Source organism: Rhea pennata, chromosome 7 (assembly GCF_028389875.1).
Source record: "Rhea pennata isolate bPtePen1 chromosome 7, bPtePen1.pri, whole genome shotgun sequence".
Classification (NCBI taxonomy): domain Eukaryota; kingdom Metazoa; phylum Chordata; class Aves; order Rheiformes; family Rheidae; genus Rhea; species Rhea pennata.
The window spans coordinates 30,638,112-30,665,581 of NC_084669.1; the positions used below are offsets into that span (position 1 = coordinate 30,638,112).

A 27,470-nucleotide genomic window follows, 5' to 3' on the forward strand; every position below is an offset into this window, starting at 1 on the left:
GAAAACATACATACCTATTGTACTTCAGTAATTTTACTTTTGATAGATTGTCAGCGCCTAGAATTTTGCAGTTAGATTTACGTGAACTCATTTCATGTATCCACATCAAGCCAGTATCTGAAGCCCATGGTGATCCATGCACAGTACTGCTCCTCTCATAAATCAGCCTCACAGCTGGTATTGAAAGACTTATTACATTTACATTAGTGAAAGACCAAATTGGGATTTTGGAAAGAGGTGAGGAAAAAGGTAGAAAGAAAGGAATAAAAACGTTTATAGAACCATATCAAATTACTTATGAAATTAATGAGACCTCTGCAATTCATTTTAAAAAAGCTTGCGATTCATTTCTCCAATTATTCTGTATGTTTTCTGGCATGCACATCAAACATACCTGTGGGATTTTTAAGAGACATTAGTGGATATGACTACAGATTTTATAATGATGCAAATGTTTTCCAGTTCTTAAATATTGATGCAATCTTATCAGTGAAAAGATTTTATATAAACATCAAAAATATTCATACCTAAACTCTAACAGTTTGATATTTACTATTAGCGGGCATTAGAACTTATTTTCAGTTATCACTCCACCACTGTAACGTTCCCAAAAGCATCTTCCTATCTTTAGGATATGTCACCACCTTGTGGGCACATCAAGGAGCAACATTAAGAAAAAAAATTAAATGCTTGGTCAAAATTGAGACTGGTATGAAAGTTTCATTTGCTCACAGTATTTTCATTATGCTACGCTCTAATGACAACAAAAAAACCCTGCAGTTTGCACTCTAGTCATGATCAAGGAAGTTACTCTATATAAACTACACAATGGCCACAACCATGATAAAAATTCATGCAGTGTAAGCTCTTGCTCTTATGTATTCAGGAGGAATGCTATATAACTAAAAGTTGTGTCTTCCACTGTACTTTCTGGAACTTTAAGGTAAGAATTTATCACTTGATTCTACAGGGAAAAAAAAGTGTTACAACTGTCTTTATAATACAGTGCTAATATGATGCTTGGATATCAAATCTTTCTAGCTACTGTAAACAGCTATCTTCAAAGCAAAGATCACTCCTGACCAAAACATACCTTTACATAGACAAAAAAGGAGTAGAAACTGATCTCACTTTTTCCTTCTTGCAAACTAAAAGTCAATTCTATGGAGTGTAGTAGCTGGTAGTAGCATTTCTGCAATGAGAAAACACATTCTGAGATTTCATAGACTTGTGTATTCCCAGACAAGATAGCCCCTTGATTATTCTTCTTTTATGTAATTTATAAAGCAGAATGAACTCAGCAGGCTACACAGAACAACTTGCCCAATTTTGTAACCAATTAATTATACCATCTCAATCTCATGATTTGAGTATCACTACATCGAAAGAATGAATGTTGTACAAAATCATGCATGATCAGTCTGACTCCCATCACGAACATGTGGTGGACTTGCACATGTTCAAAAAAACAAGTTTATTCAAGTTTGACTTGCTTCTGCTTTCACTATAAATTCCCCCAGATTTTTTTTTTTTTAAACTGCTGGTTTTACTATTATGCCCAATGTTAAAGCAAGAACATTATCTGAAATATAGAGCATCAAATGATTCTGAAGACCATTAAGTAACAGAAGCGATCAAGAACAACTTATTCACATATTTTGAAAAAAAAAAAGCATGAAGTTTTGAAAAGAAGGGAAATATTTAGTTATGGTATTATAATTTCTAAATCATTACATTTTTAAGACAATATCTTATAGTAATACAAAACACATTACTAATGTGTACTAAAATAAGGTTATTTACTTAAAAATGATACATTGGACAAACTGTGTACAGAACAAAGCAATTCATGGTAAACTCAATAAGGCACCTTTTAAAGCAGATGCTGTACAAAATACATTAGTGTTACATTTTTAAAGGAGTATTCTACACTTCTGGCATATAGCACACGTAAGAGTGTGATCATTCTCCTTGTTCCACCCTTTCATATTTTATTTACATCTTCTCTATGTTAACTACAACGTTATTCTTCTTGTATACAATATAGTACATTTCATTTCGGGCATGGTATGTCAGAGCACAAATGTCACTACACAATGTGGGCTTCTATAATTGTGTTTAAAGATAAAACATTACAAGGAAACAATTACATGAGATTTGTTCAACAATTTAAGAATAATCTGCCCTCCACTTCTGCTATACCAACCCAAGGCTAAGACACCATGGCTCCATAAAGCACTGTATCATGCAGCATTGTAACTCATTTTTAAACATCATCCCTATCTGGGATAAAGATAGCGGGGAACAGGATAATGTTTTTGACTTCTTCAGAGGCACGGTCAGAAGAATGAGGAAGTACTATATCATTCTAGCATTTGACAGAATGCAAGCATAACTCCTCTTTAAAAACAACTGTAATAACCAAAGAAGGCTTTTTAACTTATGTTTTTTGCTTTTCAAATATTTTTAGACTGTTAAAATACAGTCTGTGAGACAGATCAGATGATCTGTATCCAAAGGATTCATTTCACAGCACATTTAAACGGTTATTTACATGAAGATCTAAAATTTGATTCTAGACTACTATGAATCCATTTAACACTTTCTTCAGTACTTCAAAATAGTCTAATTTAGAAAACTATCACAGAAAAAGAGAGGCAGTTTTGGAAAAATAGTTTCCTAAAATTCATAATGCTTGATACTTCAAAAATGTTTACCTCTAAAGCAAATTTGTGGCAGCTGTGTAACTTGCTCAGAATTTGTTCCAGATACCTATTTCTAAAAGAAAAATTCAAAGCTAAGCAAGACAGCAGAACTCAAAATATAAGTTTGCATTTTTCTGTTGGAATTTCATGTTTCTTGCAGAATTTAAAATTTAATCAGGAACACAAAAAACTTTTCTTTCAATGAATGCAACAGTCAGTATTACAGAATCACAGAATGGTTGAGGTTGGAAGGGGCCTCTGGAGATCATCTAGTCCAACCTCCCTGCTCAAGCGGGGTCACCTAGAGCAAGGTAGACAGGGTTGCATCCAGGCAGGCCTTGAAGATCTCCAGAGAAGGAGACTCCACAACCCCTCTGGGCAACCTGGTCCAGTGCTCTGTCACTCATTTATTTCAGTGATTTCCAACTAACAGAAATCAAATGGAGTAGGTTAAATAAAAAAGCTCCATTTGACTTAAGAGCTTCCAAGGCACAGTTCTTGATACTTCCAAGATAAATGCCACATGATTAAAAATCCCACAAAACCCCCAAACCCACTGTTTGTCAGGGTTGCTTGGGAGATTTTTTAGATGAAAAATGCTTAAACTAATTTAGACCAAGACAATGAGAGAATCACAGAACAATAAAAGAATTCTAGCCCTTCTCCCCCAAAGGCTTATGAATTCTACCATACAGCATGAAGCAACAATGCTGCTTAAGCACTGACTATGCTTAATTATATCATAACTAACAGACTGGCTTAAAGTTTTTGTTTTTTTCTGCCAAATGATTGCTAAAGTATCAGTATATACATACACACAGGCTCCAAACTGCGAATTACTTTGCACGGAATTAGGTATTTGCTCAAGTGCTTTATGCAGCCAGGTCTTTAGCGATTAGGTTTTTCTGGAATATTAAGGAAACAAGTAATATTATCCATCCAGCACCTCTTGTTCAAGTCAATGAAAACTGCATGTGCATCATATCTTTGGGTATGAATTTAGCAATTGAAAAGCAAAGTTCTGAAAAGTGAAGGTTTAGCTCATGCCTAAAAGACTTTTCTCACAAACATCACAGATATTCTTTACAGCAGCCAGCTTACTTCTTCAGTTAAAGTGAATGTGTAAATCAATTCAGGTCTTAAGATGTCTACCAAAGATCACCATCCTATTGCCTTGCAAATGCCTGAACAATAGAGGAGAAAATACATGAATAATTAAAAACCATGGAAAGTCACACTTCTTTCTTTTTACTCCCACCAATGACATCCTGAAAACTTGAGAAAAATTAGCAGAAAGAACAACAAAAAAATCAAAATGTCAAACAAATTTACAGCTAATAATGCTGTAGTAATTTCTGCTAGAAATAAAAAGTATTCTAAATAGGAATGGATTAAATTAAATACGCCTCCATGTTCTGAAAGTTAAAGTTACCAGGGTACCTACACAAACATTTTTCTTCCTACTGACAAAAGTTCTAAAGAAGAAAAAAGCTTATCCCTTACTCTTTTTTTTATATTTTTTGGCTCATACCAAATATTTTCCAGCTACCTGTGCAAAAATTACATGTAAAGACATGATTAACAGTTTCAATCTTGTACATTTCTTGGCAACGGACGGAAAAACCCTCTTTTTAAAAGCCCTTTATCATAAGAAATATGTCACAATATCATTTATCCCTTGCTGCTTGCAAATAAGTTAAAATCATAGTTGATACTTAACTGTTCAGCCAGAACACATATTAATACTTAAAGGCACTACTGAACAAAAGTAATGACTTTATTTTTTTTAAAAAAAGAAATGTCTCTTGAAATAGCTAGTTTTCTATAAAATATGCAGCACTGTTAAATAAAGTCTGTACAACACAATAGAAAATAAAAATACTGCAATCTTTTGCCTGACCATTTACATTATGTGAACTACAGAATTAAAAAGAAAAAAAAAATGTTAGGACAGTGTAGTTGTCCATAAATCACATTAGTTCTGCATTACTTTTTTTTTTTTTTTTTTTTTTTTATCGGTTGTATTTTCAAGGGAAAATTAAACACAAAACAATCTCCATGTACATATTTTAAAACAGCAAATAATCTGACATAAATCAATCTGAAGTCTTAACATTTTTAATCAATTTTAATATTATTCCTAACTTTTTTCTTCAAATCTCAACTATGGCATGTGTGTGCACATGTATCTAATTGTACACATGTATCTAGGACTAGATGTTTCTTTAATAAAGCACAAAACACACTGTATAAATAACTTCCCTTTTTAAAGTTATCTAGAACAAGGTTTACAGTACAAAGTCATAGGCACTTAAATTATCAAATAGGTTTAATGGTTCCAATACTGTGTGTTCACTCTTCAGATGGTTCATGCATTTGAAGTTTCAACTTGAGTTGTGGTACTATTTTCTGACTTCAAACTACAAGTGGCAAAGGAGTTGCATATCACTAAGTCTGCCCTACAGTAACTCACGGAGGGGTTCTGGCTTTTTAAATTTACTTGTCTGGATCGGTGAAGAAAAGGAGAGAAATAGTTTTCTGTGCATGCCAAAATAGCTGGCACAATAGGACCAAATTTTGCAATTATGTTAACTTACTGTATCTTCATGAAATATCTTTCAATGCCATTCCTCCCAAATGTGCCTAACTAATTAAAAATAATCACTGATTTACCTTTTCCACAGATCTTGGATTTTATAACTGTCCTCTAAGCAGCTCATAGATGTGACCTTCTGTATTTATATAAGGGCAATCCAGCTCAGAGTCTTCTGCACATCACGGATCCTATCTTCAATAGTTCACATACTCAGTTCTCCAGGTCTTGACCTTTACTGTGTTGTCTAATCTTCTATGCCCAGCCTGCGCTTCTTGCTTTCCCCCTTTTGTATCTGTAAATTAGACTTGTTCTCAAGCCTTATCTTCTTCCTGGTTTTGTCAACTGGTGAGAAAACACGTTCCTACAGCTAATTCCTTCCTGTACAGAAAAAGTTCAGAGCATGACAGGCACCTACAAGTAAGTCCAAATAAAGTGAAAAGGCAAAACAGAACATCACTGGTCTCTCTGTTAATATATGAAGTATTATAGAGCAAAAATGCTGGTTGCACGTGGCATTTTGAAAAACATGCCAGATTTTATAGTCGTGTGATTATGGAGCCCACTAGACTGTGAGCAAGATGACCAAGGCAGTTTATACCTCTAAGAGATATTGTTTCAAGCTCTTTACAGACTCAGGTAGGCATTGGTTTTTAACTGGTTCACATTTTTGCAGTTCTCTCTGCAACCAAAACAGGGATAGAAATAAAATTAAAACTGAGATTTTGGAGGATAACTTCATGGTGAGGAATAAATTCTGTAGCAAATTCTGTGATAGTGAAGTCACAAAATACTCTAGCCCTGACCACAGAAATTTGTTCATTTAAATGGTTTCTTATCTATCCCAAATGGCAGCAAAATAATCCTGGCACACACATAAAGGCATAAGGAACTGTTAAACTGCGCTGTATCACAAACATATCCATAACCTACAGGCCGTTTCACAAAAACTTGGTATGAATTGACTAGGTTTTATCAGGTAGAAGGCAAAAAAGCTTATATTCTCCATCTCTGTTGAATCCATTTAGCTTGTTAGGCTTTCACAGAAAGCACAGTAATCTGAACATTCAATTCAGTACCCAGAGTTTCACTGGAGACTCACTAAGTATGAATGAAGTCTCAATGCAGCTCAGACAAAAATGAAACGGGTACTTCAACAAGGCTGTCCATATATGTAGCATGTAGTGTACAGAGGCTCTCAGCATCACAGTCTATGAAGTACTGAAAGATTTAATTAGCAGCCTGTAGAACTGTGGTGAGAAAAAAAACCTGAATCTCAGTTGCTTCTTCTTCCCACTTAGATCTCACCCATGTTTGAGTGAAAAGTTTTAGGAGTCCAGCTTTGCTCCCCAGTGTCAGTGTACTATGTCAAATTTTTACATCTTGTGATTCCACCATCTTGGCAAGTGTCTTCTTGATTCTCAAGGCAGTAAGTCTTGAGGCAGGATTATGGGCCCAGCATTCAGACATTAATTTCAATATTGCTCTTAAACACTGAAAAAAAAAAACAAACAAACAAACAAAGAACAACACTGTAACAACTAACAGTTCCAAGAGGTGTATAGTTTTGGTTCACCATTGTGTCCAAATTCAAGAAGTCCAAAGGTGAAACTTAGTTTTTCAGCAAAATTACTGTTAAAAATTATTATAAACATATGAATTAAAAAAAAAACTAACACAAGTCTTCTTTCTCCTCCCTCCACTTCCTAGTATTGTAGTACGTGGAACTAACCAAACTGTGCCTTTAGTTACAAAGGTGCATTGCTACAATTCGAGAGTAGAGCTACATCAGAATGGTAGCAAAAAGGAAGAAAAAAAATCCACATATGGCAGAAAAAATATGTAGATCACTTTCTCACCAAAAAGGAAGGAAAATTTGACTAAATTTCCCTCAGCAGTCAAGAAACAATATATATAAAAAAAGAATTCAAGGATTTGGGGCAGAAAAGGTATGACATATCTACCTTGCTAGGTGAAACAGTTAAGTCTCATTTATTCAGTTTAAGCAGTGTCCCTTTAAAAACACATTTTTATTTTTGTTATATCGCAGCATAAATAATGGTGTTTCACATAAGGAGGATTACTTGGGAATATACTAGGAGAAAACAAAATAAAATAAAATAAAGGAAATAGGCCTAGCAGAATAACATGACATACCACAGAACAAAAAAAGTATTCCAGGGCCAAGTGCACTCCAGGTATACTGTCCAAAATAAGGACAAGGGAATAACAGAATGTAATACCTTATGCAAAATTCTTTTGAACAGTAGGTTACTGACCAGAAGATATTGGTCCAACAAAAACAAAAAAAACAAAACAAAACAACAACAACAACAACAAAAAAAACAAGGCTACTGAAAGATCCTGTCTACTCTCCTAAGGGTCTACTAACACAAAGAAATCACTACATGTTCCATAAAATGCATCATGCAGCAAAACAATATGCTAGATATATCAAGATTAATAAAACTAATAAAAATAGCATGCAAAGTTTTAGCACCAATCAAAATCCTAAAAAGCACTCTATTCTCCAAAATAGGTGATTCTATTTACAGCAGTATTCATAAACTTCAATGCTGCTTAAGATCTCTCTCTCTCTGTGTGTATATATATATATATATATATATATATATATATATATACACACACAAAAAGATATTCTGAGCTGATCTCAAATATTTTTTTTATTGTTGCTGTGAGGTTTCAAAATATCAGACTGTCTGAATGTGTTCCATGTTTTATAATGTTTTGACGTTTCTAAACTAAATAATCATGGATGAGGTGAACTCATTTTTCCCCTCAGTCTACTTACTTCATCACTATTCCATCTATTGGATACCACTGGACGTAGGCGTTTGACACACACCACTTCTCTCATATCCTCATAGGATGGATCATTTGGCACCATGTCATAGTATGGCAATTGATACTCTTCAACAATACCTGGAGAAAGATCAAGCATCATAATAAAACTAAAAAACAGATCATCTATCTGCACTCAGATTTCCTTAGTTAGGAGTAGAAATTAACTCAATTTTCTCACTGTACCAAGTAAAACCCATCACACTCATACCGAGTGAAAAAACTAAAATTTCAATTCAACAATCAGACAGTTACTAATGGTTAGGAACACTAAGTCTAAAAGCTACAGTTCCTTGCAGTTCCTTTGATTTTGATACGGAACACAGAATTCGGTATCCTCTAGTCTGTTTCATATCCAAATCTGTGTTCTGCCCATGGATTGCTAATACTACTTCTAAAGGCAGCAAATCTGTTGACAGTAGGATTAAATTTGTTACATTATTTCCTGGAAAAGTAAGTATTGTTAAAGCTGGACAGGGGCCTGGCAGATTTTAAACAGAATATTTAAAAGTTTACCTCCTGTGACACAGCGCCGAGCCATTTCCCAGATGATCAGCCCAAAACTGTAGATGTCAGCCATGATGTATGGTTGGAAGTGATTTTTATTTAGGCTTTCATCTAGGACTTCCGGAGCCATGTAACGTTTTGTTCCCACTCTAGTGTTCAAGGGAACATCAACTTCATTTGTATCACTATATGCAAATATTAAGAAGTAAATAAATTGTGGAATATTACAAAACATGTTATGAAATAGTGCATGATGCAATCATTACACTGCAAAGCCCACAATTACAAATTAAATTTCTTTCTTATATTTCCTTTCAATACTACACTTGCCATACATCATACCTCTCAGAAAAAAATATATAGCAAAATGATCATGAATATTACACTTGACAATTCTCTAATTCTATCGCAAGACAAAGAAAAACACATATGAATAAACTGAATAAAAAAAAAAAAAAACACTACAAAGCTGAGTATGTTTGGCAACAGCTCAAATGAAAATAACTTCCAAAGGTTTATGCTTTCTTTCAGGCTCTATTGTAGCAATAGGCAACTCTGGCTCTTTTGAAATTAAAAACACGTTATAATAGTATAACCGAATACATTTTAAAGTATTATTTTTGCAATTGATCTTCAACTTCTTTGATACTGCTCATATTTTCTAAGAGAAAGAATTTACAATGAAATTACGTTAGCAATTCAAAAAGTTGTGAATATTGAAAATGTTGAACATCAATTAGTCTCCTCTTATTATCCTCTATAAAGTTTTGAATTACTACTTCTACTTCCCACAAGAGAAGTCTCTCCCTCCTTCTCTGCTTGACAGCCTTGAAGAACAACTTTGATATTTACTAGCATTCAAAGAACGAACTGCATTTCACTTTCAAAACAGAAAAAAACCTGATGCATGCAACCGAGTTGGCATCCCTTTTCAATTGGACATCTGGGAACTTACAAAAATAATAATATATATACACACACACACACTTTTAAAAAAAAATATGTTAATCTTTATTTATATACATAAATATATATATGTATAGTTTTCCATTACAGACTGGTTTTGTCCATTTACCTGTTGAACTTGACTGCAAGGCCTAAGTCAGCAATACAGCAGGTTCCATTTTTCTTTATCAAGATGTTTTTACTCTTTAGGTCCCTGTGTGCAATAGCAGGCTTGCCTTGTGTCCCATAAATTTCTGTGTGTAGATGGCACAGACCACATGCAGCAGAATAGGCCAGTTTGAGGAGAGCCCTGTTGTCTAGTGTAGTGCATTTCAAAAAATCATACAATGATCCATTTTCATGATAATCTGTAATCAGGTAAAGCTGGGTCCAGGAGCCAGTGCCCTTAATGTCTGCAGCTATAAAACCTATCAAACATATAGCCAAAGTCAGAATGTATTTGCACATAAATTCTTAATGCAACTTACTTGGTATGAATTCTTAAAAGTTATATTCTCTCAGACAGTATTCAAAAGGTATCTCTTCCCCTAATGAAAACCAGTAACGTAAAAGCTCATATTTCAACATCAGGTTGTTGTTCCAGTCTTCCAGCAAAGAGATGGCAGACACACATTTCCAACCAAGAAAAGCAAGATTCTACCTTTTGTATAACATTAGTATCCAACAGTCCATTAAAGAAGCCATATTCCCCTCCTGCTCTTTCAACCTGAAACAAGCCCATTCAGTACTCAAAGTACTCCTTCCTTACCAAGGATGTTTTCATGACGCATTAGAACAGTTTGGTATATTTCTGTTTCTCGGAACCAGCTGGCTTCTTCTGTGGTAAAAAACACTTTGACTGCAACTTTTTCGCCCCTCCATTTGCCCATCCACACCTCACCATATCGTCCTTTCCCAACTTGTCTCACCATCTGAATTTGTTTGGCAATAGTGCGCTGAACCTATGGGTGAGGGGAGGAAAAAAAAGTGAAGTGTATAAGGACAGAAAATCCAGCAATTAATCTCAAATCTGGGCAAGCCATCTGTCAGACAAAACCTCTATTGTTTTGAGAGTGGTCCTATTTGAAAAGCTTGTTTTAGATTATTTTCCTGCAATTCCCATTTCAAACTCACTATTGTTGGTTCCGGGGAGAATGGTATTAAAAAAAAAAAACCCAAAGGATTAAATCAGCTTGGTTTCTAATTTAAATTAGATTGCATTCTGTTGCATTCTATTTGTTTCTAATTTATATATATTTACAGTCATCTGTCTCATTGCTTAATCTTTTGCTCATATAATCTTAATACTTACAATCTCATAGTAATACTCTTTAACGCGAGTATTAAAAGAAAGGTTTAACCAAAAAATATGAACGCCGCACATAAAGTGCAAATTTATCAATAGCGGAAATGAAAATCTTTGAGCTGCTCAATTGTATATTTGTATTACTCATCATTGTATTTTTATCTTAATGTCTGTAGGATCTAGCTTTTATGTTTAGCTGAAGTCACATTTCTGAACAGAGAATCTATTTTCGCACTTGATTTATCTGAAGATGGACTTCTGTACATTTTTAGTTTGTACGATATCTTTCACAGTAATTGCCTTTAAAAACAATCTATATACAGTATAAACAAACTGCTTTGTTCTAGGCATCACATACAAAACTAAAACTTTGTACTAATGCAGAGAAGTTCAGTGAAGAAAATTTTAGTTCACGTTTTACCAACAACGGTAGTCCTGATCCACTGCCAGAACTCTGTGACTGGTCAATAAGGTCTTTTAATGACTCCCCAGCTGGAATAAATGCTTCATCTTGTTCCAGGTCACGATTATAACAGCGTCTCTTTGCTACCCATTTACAGTAATGCCTGAGAAAGAGAAGAGGAAGCAAGCCGATCTCTAAAATACTTCCTTTTGAAATATATAATAAACAGAGCTAGAAGAGCGAGCTAGAAAGCACAAGTTTTCTTAAAAATCTAGATTTTAATGTATTATCATTTTTTTGCAGAAATTCACTTTAAGTCATTTTCAATATAAAGCAGTTGTTATACTTGTGTAGAGACATCAATTTATGAGTCAAGTGCATAAACAGCATTTTTAATACTCAACTCACACTCCAGTGTTACATGCTTAAAAGTATCACTGGTTTTTGTTTAAATGAAGAGATTAAACCTTAAACCATGGCAGTTGAGGCAGACACATGCTCATTTCTGCTGAGCTGCTAGAATGATGACAAGCTCCAGCAGAGATTTGGAGCAGACGAACAATTACAGTCTTTTAGTCTGTGCCACCATAAATTGCCATAGCTCAGCTGGATGCATTCTTAATGCAGGTCAACTGTTAGTTTTAAACATAACAGGAAAAAAAAAAACTTAGAAAACATTTTTGTTGTTAAAGGTTTACTAAAGCATTATACGACGGTAAGCCTCAGAAACAGGGTGAATATAAACAACAGCAGAGATTTAAGATCCAACTATGCAAAAACAAGAACCCTTGTATTAAGATACTCCTGTTTACTGGATGCTATAGAATCAAAATTATACACAGTTTATAAAACTGGAAATAGTTATTTGCAGCTAAAGTAAACGATCAAGTTCACTGAAATTCTGTGCTTTGAGAATTTCATCATTTTTACCTAACACTACAAACCAGTATCCACAGAAATCTGAAAGGATAGTTTCAACTTCAATGTATTTTTATTAGAAACACATATGACTGAGTACATTTATGAAGTAACTATTCTGTTTACTTTCATTTGGGAAACCAAGTAAATTAAAGTAGTGCTTTCCTTACTTGTAACAAAAGCAACTGAACAAGATGATCATGACAATTATGCAGACTGCCATAGAAATCAACACTGCCATCCAACGAATGCTGCCATCAAAAAGTCCATCTGTTAAAAAAAAACAAAAACAAAACCCCAAAAACCTAAAAGTACTGCCTTTTAATTAAACATCTAGCATAAATATAATTTATGAATGACATTTTCATATACTGTGTATTTTGGGATTGCACAGTAATTATATAAACACATTTCCACAAAATGTGACAATTCTACAGATCTTTCCAGATCATATACCTTGCCAGAAAGTGGTAAAGAAAATTAAGTTCCTTTAAACTTTTGAAGCACTGCTTTTTGTTTTCCCTATTATCATCATCAGTACTGGGTACGGATGTACATATGTATGCATGCATAGTTGACAAAAGCAAGCTAAAACTTACATTAATGGCAGCAGGGCAGACCTATAGAGAACATTACTCTGAACTTCCTGCTACCATTTGCTTACGATAAAGCAGCCCAACAGGTAAGAAAGTTTCTGTGCTGGTAGATAATAAAATGCAAAGTAATTTCATAAAAAAAAAGTAATATCAAAAACATATCTTTTTGATATGAGGGACTGGCCTAAGAGGAGAAAGAATACTGTGAGTGACTGATGGAGAAAAAGTTTAACTTGTAAGTGACAGAAAAGGAGAACTGGAAATGCACAAGACTTGATGAAATACATTTTTAAAGATTAAATAAATTGAGATGTTTACTATGAAGTTAAGTACAGAGCTTGATACCAAATGAGATAGTAAGTTTTCATAAACTGAAAAGATCAGTTTATGCCTTCTCCTTATTTTCCTCAGCTGATCAGGAACAACAGAACCCACAAACCATTCCTGGCAGTATGAACATCTAGTTGTTTAGCTGTTTACCCGTACTATCAACTGGGGGTAACGTTGGCTGTAAATCCTGATTGCAGAAGTCAGTCCGACAGCACTCAATAGTCCGACGTAGCTGGGCTTTTGGTGAATCCTACAGATGGAAAATAGAAAAAACATTCAAATTCTGAAGTGATTAGCTAAGAAGGGGACTAGAAACGGTACTGATACAACACAGAGACAAATGTTTAGGTAATTTTATTTAAAAAGCAATTTGGCCTCACTGTTGAATGCATGAGACGTATCTTCACAAGCATAAGCAAATCTTTCGGCTGCATTTTATGTTCTAATTTTTTACTTCTTACAGAAGTTTTTTTTTTTGTTTTGTTTTTTTTTTTTTAAATAAAATGCATAGAAACAGGCAGTTCCTACTTAAGCAGCTACTTCACATCTAGAAAAATTTTTAAGTATGGCCAGAAGTAGCTTACTATATATTATATAAATACTGCTCTTAAGATAGCAATGCCAATCTCTTTAGAAACTTTTCTACAGCATTCATCATAAAAATACTGTTTGCTTCAAAATCATCTTCAGAACAACAAAAAAAAAAGAGGGAGAGGCATGAAAATTAGTCTGAGGGTGAGCAAAGACTAATGTAAATACAAAAATCAAAACTATTTCAGACGGTCACCATGACTCCAAGTGTAATTTACAATAGCACTAGACATTCATAGCTGCAACTGAAGTCAACAGTGCTTCCAGAATGTAGTGCTACCAAGAGCTACATTATATGGAAAACTCAAGTCCTAAAGAGTTAAACTTGAGCATCAAAAATAGTGAAAACATTTGGGGAAGCAAAGAGAGGAAGGCAGCACATAACTGTTAGCTACCTCTAAGTTTTGTTTAATGAACACTATGACAAAGTAAAGAGCAAAATCTTTACTTTTGCCCAGTCTTCTACCTGGGCAATATTCAGTTGCCCAGCTAACACTACATCCCCCTCTTCTCATCATTTCCTGGCTCTATTAACCATTTCAATTCTAACCTTTGAAACGGATAAAGGAGTTCTAAAGGCAATTAATATACCAGTTTAATTAAAAAGCAACTTAATCCCAGGTAATGATAGGGAATTCATTTAGAAAGGAAAAAAAAAAAAAAAAAGACTCCATTTGAGAGGGGAACACATAAAATTAGTGCTTACCTCTCAAACTAACAAAAACAAGAAATTTCAAGTTAAAATACATAAGCTATACAAATCAAGCTACAAAGTTCTCTTCAACTAAGGAAATGGCTAGTGACAGTAAATGGTTGATGTCCTCTGTGTTGTATCAATTCGGTTTGTCAGTGGTTTACAAACACTTGCAGAGAAATCATGAGGTGCAACAACCCAGGATTCTACAGCAGTCTTTAGTCAAACACCATCATGAGTCTTTTATATCAGTATCCACTCCTGTCCCTTTCTCTTCAGAGCTTTCAGCTCCTTCCCAGTCTAACTGGGACACTGTTGCTGTGTTTACTTAAATCCAGCTCTTCCCTGCATTGATTCAGGTGTCCTCACACCACTCATTCTGTACTCCTAACGGACACTCCTCTATTCATGCCCATCTCACTGTCATATACTGCCTTCCAAGCTCCTTGCCCAACATCTGACTCTAAATGATCCACGTAGTTAGCTCAACTTCTGCAAATATTTACAAGGGATGGCAGCACTATGGTGAATATTTCCCTTTAAAAGTATGTATTTTGGTCAATATTTGAAAGCCTTTAAAATAGTTTCTGACCACAGATCTTCAGCATGCAGATGTTCATTTAGCACTTAGGAAATGCTGTATTCTGGGAAGATCTTCCTATGAAAACTGAAAACTTCAACAAGAACTATCACTATTTTTAAAGTTGGTTCTAATATACCACTAACTTTGCAGGGAATATCTCTTGCTACTTCTTTTTTCTTTCCCTGGAGTATATACTCATGTAAATATTTAATTTTTGAGCCTGAAATTGAAAGAGCATAGTTAAGTGGAGGTCCAGGTATTTGATCTGTCATCAGCAAGCCATCATTCACAGTGGTAAAGGGCAACATGCAAAATTTTATGAGGGCAAGTCATAAGCTATACAAATTTAAACTGCTTACGCAGTTTCCGTAGACAATCTCCACATATATTTCCATTTTAATGAAATCTCATTTGTACCTTGCACTGAAAGTCTGAACCTTCATACTTCATGCAGCCAGAAGCAAGTGTAGGTTCTCCATGTTCATCTTCCTCAATGATAGCAAAGCAATGTCCATTTGTTCTGGAATAAACATATCAACTGTGTTTTAACAATCTGTTTGCTATGCAAGATTAGTTGACCATAAATCCATTAAGGATACTGGCACTACAATATCTAAAATAGTTCTTCAGTAAAACAATAATTACCAAGTTTGATGAGATCAAAACACATCCACGGTATTTTCAAATAAAACGCTGAAGGGCAGAGTTTTCTCCCAAATATTCCTCCTTTCACTTTTTTTTTTTTTAAACAAGCTTTGATAACCAAACACACCCACACACAGTTATTCAGAAAAAATAGCAAGGGGTGGGGGTGAGTGAGTAGAAATCAGACCAAATAGGCTTATTGATCACTGTTTTATAGGTAGGAAAAAAAGCACCACCCAAAAAACCACCAACATCAAAAACAAAATAAAAAACTCAAACAATTCAGTCATGTCTGTTCTTGAAAGTGCAACGATAAAAGTGAAGGATAGCTCTGATACACTAAATCATGCTACTTTAAATTGCTCAAATACATTTTTTTCACATAAGCTTTCTCATATATTCAGTCTTTAAAGAGGGAAAAAACAAAAATAAACAAGTTATACTCTTTCAAAAATGAGACTTTAATTTAAATCCTCTTTTATAGTATCTCTTAATTCCCTATCATCTCTTAAATAAATGCTTTCATTTCTATTGAATGTTCAAATGTCGTCAACGTTTGGAAGGAATCCTATACAAGTTCCTAATGTTAGGTCTGCGCTTTCAATACCTGTAAAGCTAAGATTTTAAGCAAATCAAAGTTGTTTCCCACAAAACAGATATTAATAAAAACAAACAGGATTTGTTTGCCAAGAAGACTAAGTCGCATGAAGAAACTCAGATTTAAGAAGCCGTAAAATACCCTGCACACGCATACCTCACGAGTGTTATGAATTCAAACAGCTTTATTAACAGAATACTGATCTGTAGCTGTTAGTTACTTCAGAAAGTTAAAGTTCAAGGCCTACACTGGCAGTATACACTAGGGGGCGATAAAAAGCAAAAAAACAAAAAACAAACCAAAAAAAACCCCAAAAACCCAAACAAACAACAAAAAAACCACCCCAGCTTTTAAAAACAATACTGGATCATAACGCAAAAATAAATCTCCAGGTGCAAAATCACATTCATAAAATACTACCAGCATATACATTTAAGAAGAGGGATGAGTGTTGGTTCTATCTCCTTGTAGTCCACAAAAAAAGAAATGCTTTACATGACAAGTGACAGCTATAGAAATGCTTAATACTGCATGTTAAAGAAAGGATTCAAATTACATAAGAAAGTAATGTTTTCTATTACATTCTAATGTAGAACTCTTTAAGCAAGCACATAATTAGTTTACAAGTCTTTTGGGAAACTTACACCTATCAAAGTTAAAAACTACCCTTCTTTCCCTATGTTAAGGGGCTTTTCCTGTCGTTCCTCCCTTTCCTCTCATATCTACAACTAACCATCACAAAACAAGAAAAATTCATACTAATTGGCTACATGCCACTAAGTAAAGTTACCTTTTGACTACTAGGTGAAGAAATATTAGGCTAAATGAACACATAGTATTATCAGAACATTCAGATTTTGGTCATTTAATACTCACCCAGTTATAAAATACTACAGGTTACTTAAAGCCTCAATCCTTCAAAGCAGTTGCTGGGGGAAAAACGACTGGTTGTGAACAGTTCTAAGATGTGGTGAAAGTAATATTGTTTACATATAGTTGACTGTGGATTTTTAGCTTTCAGTTTTCTGCAGAATTTGTGAGTTTCTGATCAATTATAATCAAATTACTTGATAGAACTTACATCAGCATCACAGAGATACTTAACTCTGTAGTGAGCCAAAAACAGCCTTTTCAAACTCTACTATATCCTATAATACTTACATGCATGTGTTATTAATAGCATCATCTGGACAATGCCCCGAGCAGTAGCATTTAAGAAAGGGTAAGGTGTCCTCTGGAGCAAGTGTTACTCCATTGACTTGTTTCTTTTGCTCAGGATTTGTCTTCATTCCTGTACCATGAAGCATGCTGTCTAGATTTTGTCCTAAGCATTGAAAGAACAACAACAAATTATTCCTGCATCTCTTGGTAATTGGTTAAAAACTTTAAAGGAAAATAAAATAACTCAAACCTCACCAAAAGAATAATGATATTAAAGAATAAGAGTACATATTATATACTATAATATAATTATATAAGGCATAAGAAAACCTTCCACTGGGAATATGGCAGAAACTTTGATTTAATTATTTTATTCTGGAAATAGTTGGCTCAAATACTAGCAGATCATCCATACAAACGGAAAGAGGAAATTTTCCCTTTTTGAGGTAGGGCAGTGATGTAAAACCAGTAAGAATTTTCTGAAGAAAGCCCTTTTCATTCATATATTTCAAAAACCAAAATGTTGGCCAGCTCAATAACCACAACAGTATAATTCTATGCATGACTGAATATACTTAATATGCAATTTTCTAATTCTCTGAAGTCAGTTTTCTGGATTCACAGACTTACAGAAGAGCAGTAATAACTCCAAAAATCTCTTGGGTTTTTTTTTTTTTTTTTTTTTTTTTTGATCTCCATCTGCATTAGTACTTCATAAACAGAGCTAAAGTAAATCTTGTTTGCAAATTAAATTTCAGTCAGTGACGTGAGCATCCACATAAATGAGCTTTCAGACAATAAAAGTAGGGCTAAATGAAGTTCCAAATAGCTCTTAATTTCTCAGCAGTAAGAAATAGTTGAACATCATTTGCTGTAGATCACATTATTCAAGTGCTTTCATAAGAAAAATTCCATCTGTTTTCTTCCAAGGTAAGAACACCACAAAAACAACAAAAAAGGAACATTAACTGCCTCATTTGGCATATGCTCTCTTTAACCACTATATAAGAGACAAGAGCATCTTTGTCCAATTCCTTCAGCTTTTTCAAACAATTCCACCAACAGAAAATCTCTATCCATCATATTATAGTATTCTTGGCTCCTTATGTTCTCACATGCAGACGAGTCAAAGCTAGATGACTTCTGACCAGCCTATCACCTAGAGGAATAAAATTTTCAGCAATTCTGTGGGGGAGAGTGTGCAAGACAAGCAGCCCCATGCAATTAGTATTTATGGAAGCTTTTATTATAATTCAGCAAGTGGAAGTACCTCAGTACTTTTCAAAAGTACCTTCTAATCTTTACTTAAAGAAAAAGCTGCTGCCCATGTATAAATGTTAAATGCCACTCTAATTTTGCAGAGCTACTAAGGTGTATCAACTATATATATATATTTAACACAAAAATCCATTTATTTTCAGGGACACTCCACATGTTAAAAGTCTGAACACTTCACAATCTGCATCTCTCCGTCGCTCATTCATCTTCCTACCCTGAGCATTAAATGCATTATTTTTCCAGTCTACTAGAAAAGAAATCAGGGAACCCTCAGAGCAGGGTTTCTCCTAGCTCACAAGAGAAAACAAGGTTCTAACCTGCAATTTATAATAGATTCAGATTAACATAATTTAGATAGTTTACCAGGATAGTGACAAAATAATCCCTACAGCATCAAAGAACAGTTTTCTACTGTTGAATTTCTTTCTTACTGCCAATGCTAACATACCATTTAAGAAATTTATGCCAGTCCAGTATCTTTTAAAGCAACACTATTCCTCCTAAATTAATAAATGCAGCATGATTTCAGGTATGCTAACCTTCTACAATAAAAATGAGATGATATTTTTCCCCTTAATATTCACTATTATGAATTGTGTAACAAGAGTTACGATGTACACCCAATAAAATCCATGCTAACATGGATAAATAATTTTCATAGAACCTTTTGTACACTTTCGACAAGCAAAGATTTTTATTCAAAGCAAAAAACAAACCACCTCATTATCTCTGTAACATGAAAGAGAAACAATACTCCACGATACCCTGTTTTCATCTAACAGGTAGTATTTATGAGTTGCACAAAAACAAATCACTTTACTCTTGCATTATCACCTTCTAAGACTACAAAAAGAACTCCTATTACACAGAAAAGATGTTTGAGCATACAAAGAGGGAAGGGCTGGGGAAGAATAGCATGGAAAATATTGAGACTGTTTAGATTCACTTCATCATTAAGTTTTTAACAGCCTATGTCTAGATATTACGTGCTTTCTGCATCCTTTGCTGTAGTACTACAATTGAACCTCAGCATTTCAGGTAGGTACAGGGAAAGGAATTGCACGTGGAAAACAGCTTGTGCATGTTAACCTGAGATGGTAGGGGACAGATGAAGACTCAAGTGTGTGCATGTTTTGTGTGGGAGGGAAGGTCACAGGATTCTTCACTGCTGCTTTTCCTGGTTAAAAGCTATTGGTAAGATGACCGAAGGTGAATGAAGGACGTGCCCAAAACGACGCTCTACCTCAGGAACCACACGGCCTTGCTCTATCAATGCCCAGATTATCCCTCATCCATAGCACTCCACGTCTCAAACAACCACGCTGCTTTATCCTCTTTCAGATATCGGGACAGAGAAACGGAGGAACACTTTTTCAGGATCTAGTGACACTATGCTACTGTGATGGTGTAATCAATGGTTTCCCTGACATATTCAGTTGTCAGCTCAATGCTGGAGCAAAGAAATGTCCATACACTCTGCGCATACAGATAAGGAGGCATTAAAATGGATTTTTGTTTCAGACCGAACAGTAAAGAGTTAAGGAACAATTACCGCCAACATATCAAGCACCGCCTGGGATTCGTATGTGATTTGATTAGGTCTTCCGATTTAGGAAGAGATTTGTGTATACTATTAAAAACAACTCTACTAGGAACTGTACAGACAAAGGGCAATAAGTGAAATAAGACAAAACACAAAAGCCAAATTATGCCTATAATTACATACTTAACTATATTCCCTCTACCTGTACAAACTAGCTAGAACTAGCAGCCTACAACATTTCAAATTATTGATGGTTTTTTGAATACACAATGGTACAGTTTTCCTGTGATTTGTTTAACCAAGTATTTCAAACAAAGTCATTTTTAATCCAGAATAAATTTTCCTTAAAAGGGGTATATCTTGGCAGAATGACAGTATTCTAAGTATTTCTTTGTAAATATCCAGTAAAAATCTTGTAAATTCTTGCTTGTAAAAATCCGGTAAATCCTGTATTTTAAATAACAAGAATCTTTCTCTGATTCTCATTGCTTTTCTCCCAGTAGAAGAACTTAATTCACCTTCTTGATAGTGCTAAAGCTGTTCACACTGGCTAGCTGACACAGCCAGCCATCACTGACATGCCAGGTTCTTTCTATAAAAGATACAGGATGCAGCCAGCCTCTTGATGTTAGGTAGACCTTCTTTATGAAAAATAAATTACTAAATTTTTACGAGGCAGTATTTTTAAATTACTTTTTCTAGTTTTAGGATACAGATACTGCACATCAGCCTCTACAAGGAGCTGTCACCTTTCTGCCTATGACAAGCTTTCATAATGATTTATAAATCATTATATAAATGATACATAAATTACAGCATAGTAGAACTGATACAGCTTGATTGATATTTCAGGACTCAAAAAAAAAAAAAAAAAATCCAACCATGTGTGAAGTGTGGAGAAAGCATCTTAAATACTTTTGAGCTCTGCATCTGGCAGTTTTACCACAACACTAAGTAGTGCATTTTGATATATCAAGCCTGTGATCTCCACAGACCAGGCACATTATAGGAAGTTCAGTCTAACAGAACTGGTTCCTAAAAATCACAGCAAGTTCTCAGACTATTTGTTTAAAAAAAGATCTTTCTGCCACCCTCCAGCTTTCCCAGAAGCTGCACCATGGTGTTCAACCCTAATGAACAGTTCTCTGCTCTCCCCCCACACCTTTCCAGCCCAGTCCCTAGCCTCTAATCCCCCTTTCTTCCTAGGAAAGGTATTTTTGACAAATGTTATTCTGTTTTTACCTATCAAATAAAAAAGCCACAGACAGAAAGATTTTATGTACACTATTTCAAAAAAAAAACAACAACAAAAATTGTATTCTAAGCTAAATTAAATGAACTTTTAAAGAACTTTTAAACAGTTACTTGAAACAAAATTTGAAATTACATCAGACTTACATAACCTTTGTCTAATCCATTAAAATAACTTTGATCAGGTGAATATTTAACAATGTATGTTTGCTGCTGACGTTTAAAAAAAAAAAAGATGCAGCAGTTGGCAAATGACTGGGAAATGACTAGTAAACAGAACTGTAAAGTCCTTAAGCAGCAAATCAGCTTCTGAGAACTCTAAAGTTCCTTCTGGATATTCTGGAAGAAATTTGCTCCATTTCAGGCAAGTTTATAGGGTTGAATTCAGTTTGCATGTTTAAACTCACTATTTCATTTGAAATTCAGAAAGTGCATAGAAGTTAAAACAGAATTCTTGATATCAAATCTTTGAATAAAATTAAGTATGAGATAATGAACTCAAGTTTCAAAGGACAATTTTATCAATGCATTAATAAACAATACTAGTGTTCAATAAGTCTGCTTTAAGAACAATATTTAATAAACTTTCTATATCTATTGAATGAAATTAATGTAGTTTTAAAAAGTTGATCAAAAAGGATTAAAATACTGGTTTTCTGCAGTGTATTTGAAGAACATGCAAAAGCTTGATGAACCACATGTCTAATATCACATCATATAGTAAACTGACAGAAGTGAATTGCAACCTTTAGGAGGCTAAGTATATATCAGACTATTTGACTGTCCTGTTACATGTATCAGTTACTTACGGTTACAAATGGGACTTTTTTTTTTTTTTTTTTTTTTTTTTAAAGCTAAAGAGAAAGCAGATCCAAAAAATTTTGAAAAAAAAGATTTAAAGCTAAGGCCTTTTTATGTTAATTTAGACTTTAAGACACATCAAGCCATTCTGAACAAAAGGCAATGCTGTGAAAAAAAGATTTTCATTTTGCTTTTTAATCCAGATAAAATGCTGCAAGGGAATGTGTGTTTGTACAAAGTACTTAGGGGAAGCAAAATATAAGCCTTTTTAGCACAGGGAGAAGGAAATAGAAAATATTGCAGAGTCCTTCCTAAACTCAACTTCCATACCGTGAAGCTATACTTAAAGGAATGGACCTGTATTTCTGTAGCTCTAATAGCTACATAAACAGCAAACAGTTCTGTGCAAAACGACGTCTGTTCTGAACAATCACATCAATGATTTTCTACCTAGGTTTCTGCGCTTTAAAGCAGCACTGCACAAAGAACTCTATCCTGAAACAATGCCAGTTCTTTGAACTAAAAATTTGCCACAATGGTAAGCAGAAACATATTTTGTGTCCTTATTCACAAATGAAGGTGATAAACTCTTGCCTTTGGTGGTCAAAAGCAGGTGTGTGATGAGGTAAAGTAAGTCATAAATGCAGAGGGAAGTCACAGTACTAAGGCCTTGCACAGAGGAGGAGGAAATTCAGAAGTGTTTTTGAAAAGATTGCTATTAAATCTACTCATTTGGTACCCACATTGATTTTGTATAATTTCTCAATTCATAGAAACCAGAGCAATGTCACCACAATCTAGAAAGAAAACACATTCCAGACGGCCACCATTCCATATCCCTGCTCCTTGTCCTGATGTGTGAAACACCAGCTATTTACCAGCAACTTCATGGAGTTGTCTGTTTTCTACTGTAGCTTCAGGAATATTTTCCCATTATCAACAGGTACAGTTACACACTTTAAAGAAGTTCTCTCTAAAGGAATATTTAAATATAGCACACACACAAATATATATGCACATACATGGACAAGTTCTATAGAAAACTTTCCTTTGGGTTTTGGTAAGTTCTGAAGATCCTGTCAATTTGAAGCCTCCAGAAGAATCGAGCAAGAAAACCATTAACTTTGTTCACTGCTGAAAGCATGAAAACTGCGTATTTTCAGAACTTGTTAGGTATTGATTTGAAAGTCGTGAATAGCCCTAGACAAGTTAATTTCTTCTTCAGAAGCTGACTTGTTTTTTTAAACAGGATATTTACACTTAATTTAGCTATACTATTTACAAGAAGGTATTGAAGCATTAGTAATAAATGTGATTATGGAAAGACTTAATGTAATTTAATTCTAAGTCACTATAAGATCTGTATATTTTTTTTATTATTTCTACTTGTATTCTGTTGACTATGCATTTTCTAATTACAATTGTTTGGTAGAATAGTTTTAGAATGCTGAAACTTTTGGCTCACAAACAAGAGATTAGATTAATTTTCAGCAGATTTAGAAGACATCTTCCTATCTTCTACCCAAAAGATTTAAACAAATTTGTTTCTTCAGCTGCTATTGTGTTTGAGCAAAATGCTAAATATTAACTGATGCAAATATTAATTTCAGTACAAAGAACAAAAAAAATAACTCAAGCCAGTTCAAGGAAAGAAGGCTAGTAGCTTCTGCAAGGAAAAGCAGAATCGCTTTAGTACTAGTGGAACAAGGTCTACTGCAAATTGCTATATTCAAGAACGATCTGCAGTGGAAGAGACCTCTAGAAGTCACCTAGCACTACTACCTGGCCAAAGTAGTGCCAACTTTTAAGTTACATCAGGTTGCTCAATCACATCCAACGAAACTTTTGCACATCTCTAAGGACGGATATCACACACACTCTGGACAACCTGTTTTAATGCTTGACCACCTTTCACTGTGAAAAAATTCTTCCTACTATCTCATGAAAGTTTTTATTTATTTCTATTTGTGCCTATCATCAATCTTATCACCTGTATTTTACAACTACTAAGGACTTGAACTATACTCAAACTATGCTATTTCTACCTAAGTAGATAAATAGCTATTTCTTGCTAATTAAAAATCGCAGGTCCAAAATGAGATTAGGAACTAGGATTGAGAACTTCCCTCTCCCAACTAACTAATTTAAGGTTGAAGACTGCTGGTCTTAGGCTCTTTTGCTTTGCTGCCTTCAACCTTGAAACCTTTGCTATAATGGCTAAGTTCAAATCAAGACCCAAGCTTCTCCCCACCCCTGAAACACGTACACACACACAAAACGCTTAAAGCAAATACCTAGAAGTTAGGAAGTACTATTTTGAGTCTCTACAGGCTAAAGAGATGAAAGTACTTAAATTACTGAGCAATCACACATGTCCACCTCTTACTTCCCAAGGTGTTTTGAATGAAAGTGTCCGCAATTCTGAAGGCTGTAAACTCAAAGATACAGAAGTCTTAACGGGTGCTTATGGACACTGTACCTACTGTACCGGACCCCAAAGGAAACTCAAAAGGGAGAACAGCAGTTTTAAGTACCCTTGAACAAACTTCAGTTCTACAAGGAACCAGAGAAAATACTTTTCTTATGTAAAAGTTTAGCTGCAAGTACATGTGCAGGATGGTACTGGAAGGAGTCTAATGTTGCAGGTACCTACACTCAAGAAACACCACAGGAGAACTTTTTGGGGTACTTACCAGGTATCTTCCTCCACTCATTTGAACAAATTTAACAAATTGTCATTTTTCAAAAAATCTCAGAATAAAATCAAGCACTAAGCAGTAGCTGATATATACATGAAAAGAATATGAAACTTTTTATACATAGTATATTAAAACGGCAGCAGCAAACTAGTCTTCTATTTTCCTTGAAATATGTAGAAAGCTCAGTGTACTCAACTCAAATCACGTGAGAGGCACACATCAGGGAGAACAGGAAGTCTTACACAGAGATAAACTATGGACATACATTGTTGACAGAGCACTACTGCATATATGCCAAACATGAGTATGACATAACTAATAGTTTAGATACCATTCTGCTGTTCTGAACAGCCCTCTAAACTACAAGCAATAACACAGCATTGTGATCTGCTGTGTACAGTTGTTCGTAAGGAAAAATTAATAAAATAGGTTGACTAACCCTGTACTGATGACTATTAATGGCATTCTCATGCACCCATCAGAACAAAGTACTGCTGATTTAATTCTTCAGCCCCCTGAACTAGCTATGAATTTTACACTTAAGCTCCAATTACCTCCAATCAGAATAATGAGACAGCCACACTGGTCAGTCCCCAATATGTATATATATTTAAATTCAACTCAATTTGGCAGAATACTAAAACATAATTAAATGATAATTAAATTTCCAGATTTTCATAATTGGTGGCTGGATGGATGACAGACTCACAAACAAGTATTTCTGACAACCAAAAACCAGACTGTGATATACACCACATAGCCTCACCTGAGCCTGAGTAGATATAACACACATTTAAGTTAGTTATGGCACACTCTCTTGGCTGCTAGGAGGATGGGAAGGCAAGGGAAAGTTGGAATTACTTCAGTCAGGCAAGTTGAAGGGCTCAAGGATGCATGCGCATACACACATACACACGAATTCAAAATTCAGGAAGTCAAAACGCAGAATTCTTCAATTCTGTTGCTCATATAACCTGCTCCATAGAATATTAAACATTTATGATACCTTCTTTACCTAAATATTTGCTCAATTAGATTTACTCCTTCATAATCTATCCTACAACAGCAACACATAACCACTATAATGTCACCCTTTTGGTCAAGCGCCTATATGGCATGTCATTCGCCTGCAAAAGAACAGTACTGATGCTTGGACAGAGCCATATCAAAAACAAAACAAAACACTCCCCAAAACATAAAACACCCAAACCAAAAAAAAACCCAACCATACCACAACACACCAGGCACCCACAAATGAAACAAAAAAACCCACCATACCACTGAAACATGTCTCCATTACACATGGGAGGGGAGGGGGGAAACTCGTTATTTCAACTACCACATATTTACCTTGAATATGCAGAATGATAAGCAGATAGGCTCCAATTAACTGCTCATAAACTCTCAGTCGAGTCATTGTTCACTTCTAATTCTTCCTGTGCAAGGCAATTGGCCCTTCTGCTTGACAAATCTTAAGCTTGGTCTGTTCAGCAAAGCTTAATATAAGATTTGGTGGCTGACTGCAAAGACGATATTGCAACTTTTCCAACTTGTTTCCTGAAAGATATAGTAAAATGAAGGTATAAGTAACTACTTGTATTTCCAAAACAAGTAAAAAAGACAACCTCAAGATTTTTCAGCACACTGAACACAACTGGGTGGCAGCAAAGAGTTATTTAAAATACATACTTTTATTAAGATCAACAACTGAAAACATTAGCCATATTTGTTACCAATGAGCAAAGTTCGTCTGAAATACCTGTGTTTGGTATCAACCATAACCAGAGGAACATTTTGATGTCCACATCTGTATCTCAACTCACTGGCCATGGCCATGTAATTTAGACTCAAATACAGCTATCATAGGTAATATGTAATAGATTAGCATCCATTATAGATTTAATAGATTAGCATCTAGTAAATTGGTTTAAAAACGATTTCCATTACATGAATTAGATCTTAGACTTACTATTTTACTTAAAGAACTTGGTGACTTCCCGTTGTACAGTAAGAGAATAACATCACATTCTGCTACAGATTTAAAAAATGCTTGTAAAGAAGTTTGCATTGCAATAAAAAAAGCTCCACCTTTACTGGATGACAAATAAATCTGTGTTAGAATACATAATTTAGTTACCTAATCTACTTACAATATTACTTTTAATTAGTTTCCTAAAATAGTATTAAGGCTTAAAAAAACAAAAAGCAAAAACCCCCAGTCTCGTTTAACATTCAGATTAAGAAATTAATCTCTTATTTAATGTCTAACATATTCCAATCCTCTTTCCTGCAAACTAACACGTTTTCTGGCAGGGGAAAAAAAAAAGTTTACTTAGTTTACAACATCAACAAAAATTATTAATAATTGCTGTTAACTCCATTTCAGAATCCTGATATCCTCCTAAATTCCCGAGTTCTGTGTAAATAAATCCTGCTCGAAGAAATATGCTATTATATGGAC

General features: G+C 34.6%; 1 protein-coding gene across 4 annotated transcripts in view; it reads right to left on the reverse strand.

The window, feature by feature from the left end:
• Positions 1-1,775: 1,775 nt before the first annotated feature.
• Positions 1,776-27,470, reverse strand: part of BMPR1A (bone morphogenetic protein receptor type 1A) — an 81,308-nt gene continuing 55,613 nt past the window's right edge. For 3 of the 4 annotated variants that reach the window (XM_062580124.1, XM_062580125.1, XM_062580126.1), the window contains 11 exons: positions 26,360-26,566; positions 17,438-17,600; positions 15,451-15,553; positions 13,316-13,415; positions 12,410-12,509; positions 11,340-11,484; positions 10,382-10,574; positions 9,743-10,040; positions 8,677-8,852; positions 8,111-8,241; positions 1,776-6,792 (listed from right to left, as the gene is read on the reverse strand). In XM_062580124.1, the coding sequence (XP_062436108.1) occupies positions 6,667-6,792; positions 8,111-8,241; positions 8,677-8,852; positions 9,743-10,040; positions 10,382-10,574; positions 11,340-11,484; positions 12,410-12,509; positions 13,316-13,415; positions 15,451-15,553; positions 17,438-17,600; positions 26,360-26,426 (1,602 nt within the window). In that variant the 5' untranslated portion in view covers positions 26,427-26,566 and the 3' untranslated portion in view covers positions 1,776-6,666. The remainder of the gene's footprint in view (positions 6,793-8,110; positions 8,242-8,676; positions 8,853-9,742; positions 10,041-10,381; positions 10,575-11,339; positions 11,485-12,409; positions 12,510-13,315; positions 13,416-15,450; positions 15,554-17,437; positions 17,601-26,359; positions 26,567-27,470) is intronic. The other variant, XM_062580127.1, reaches the window with a different exon arrangement.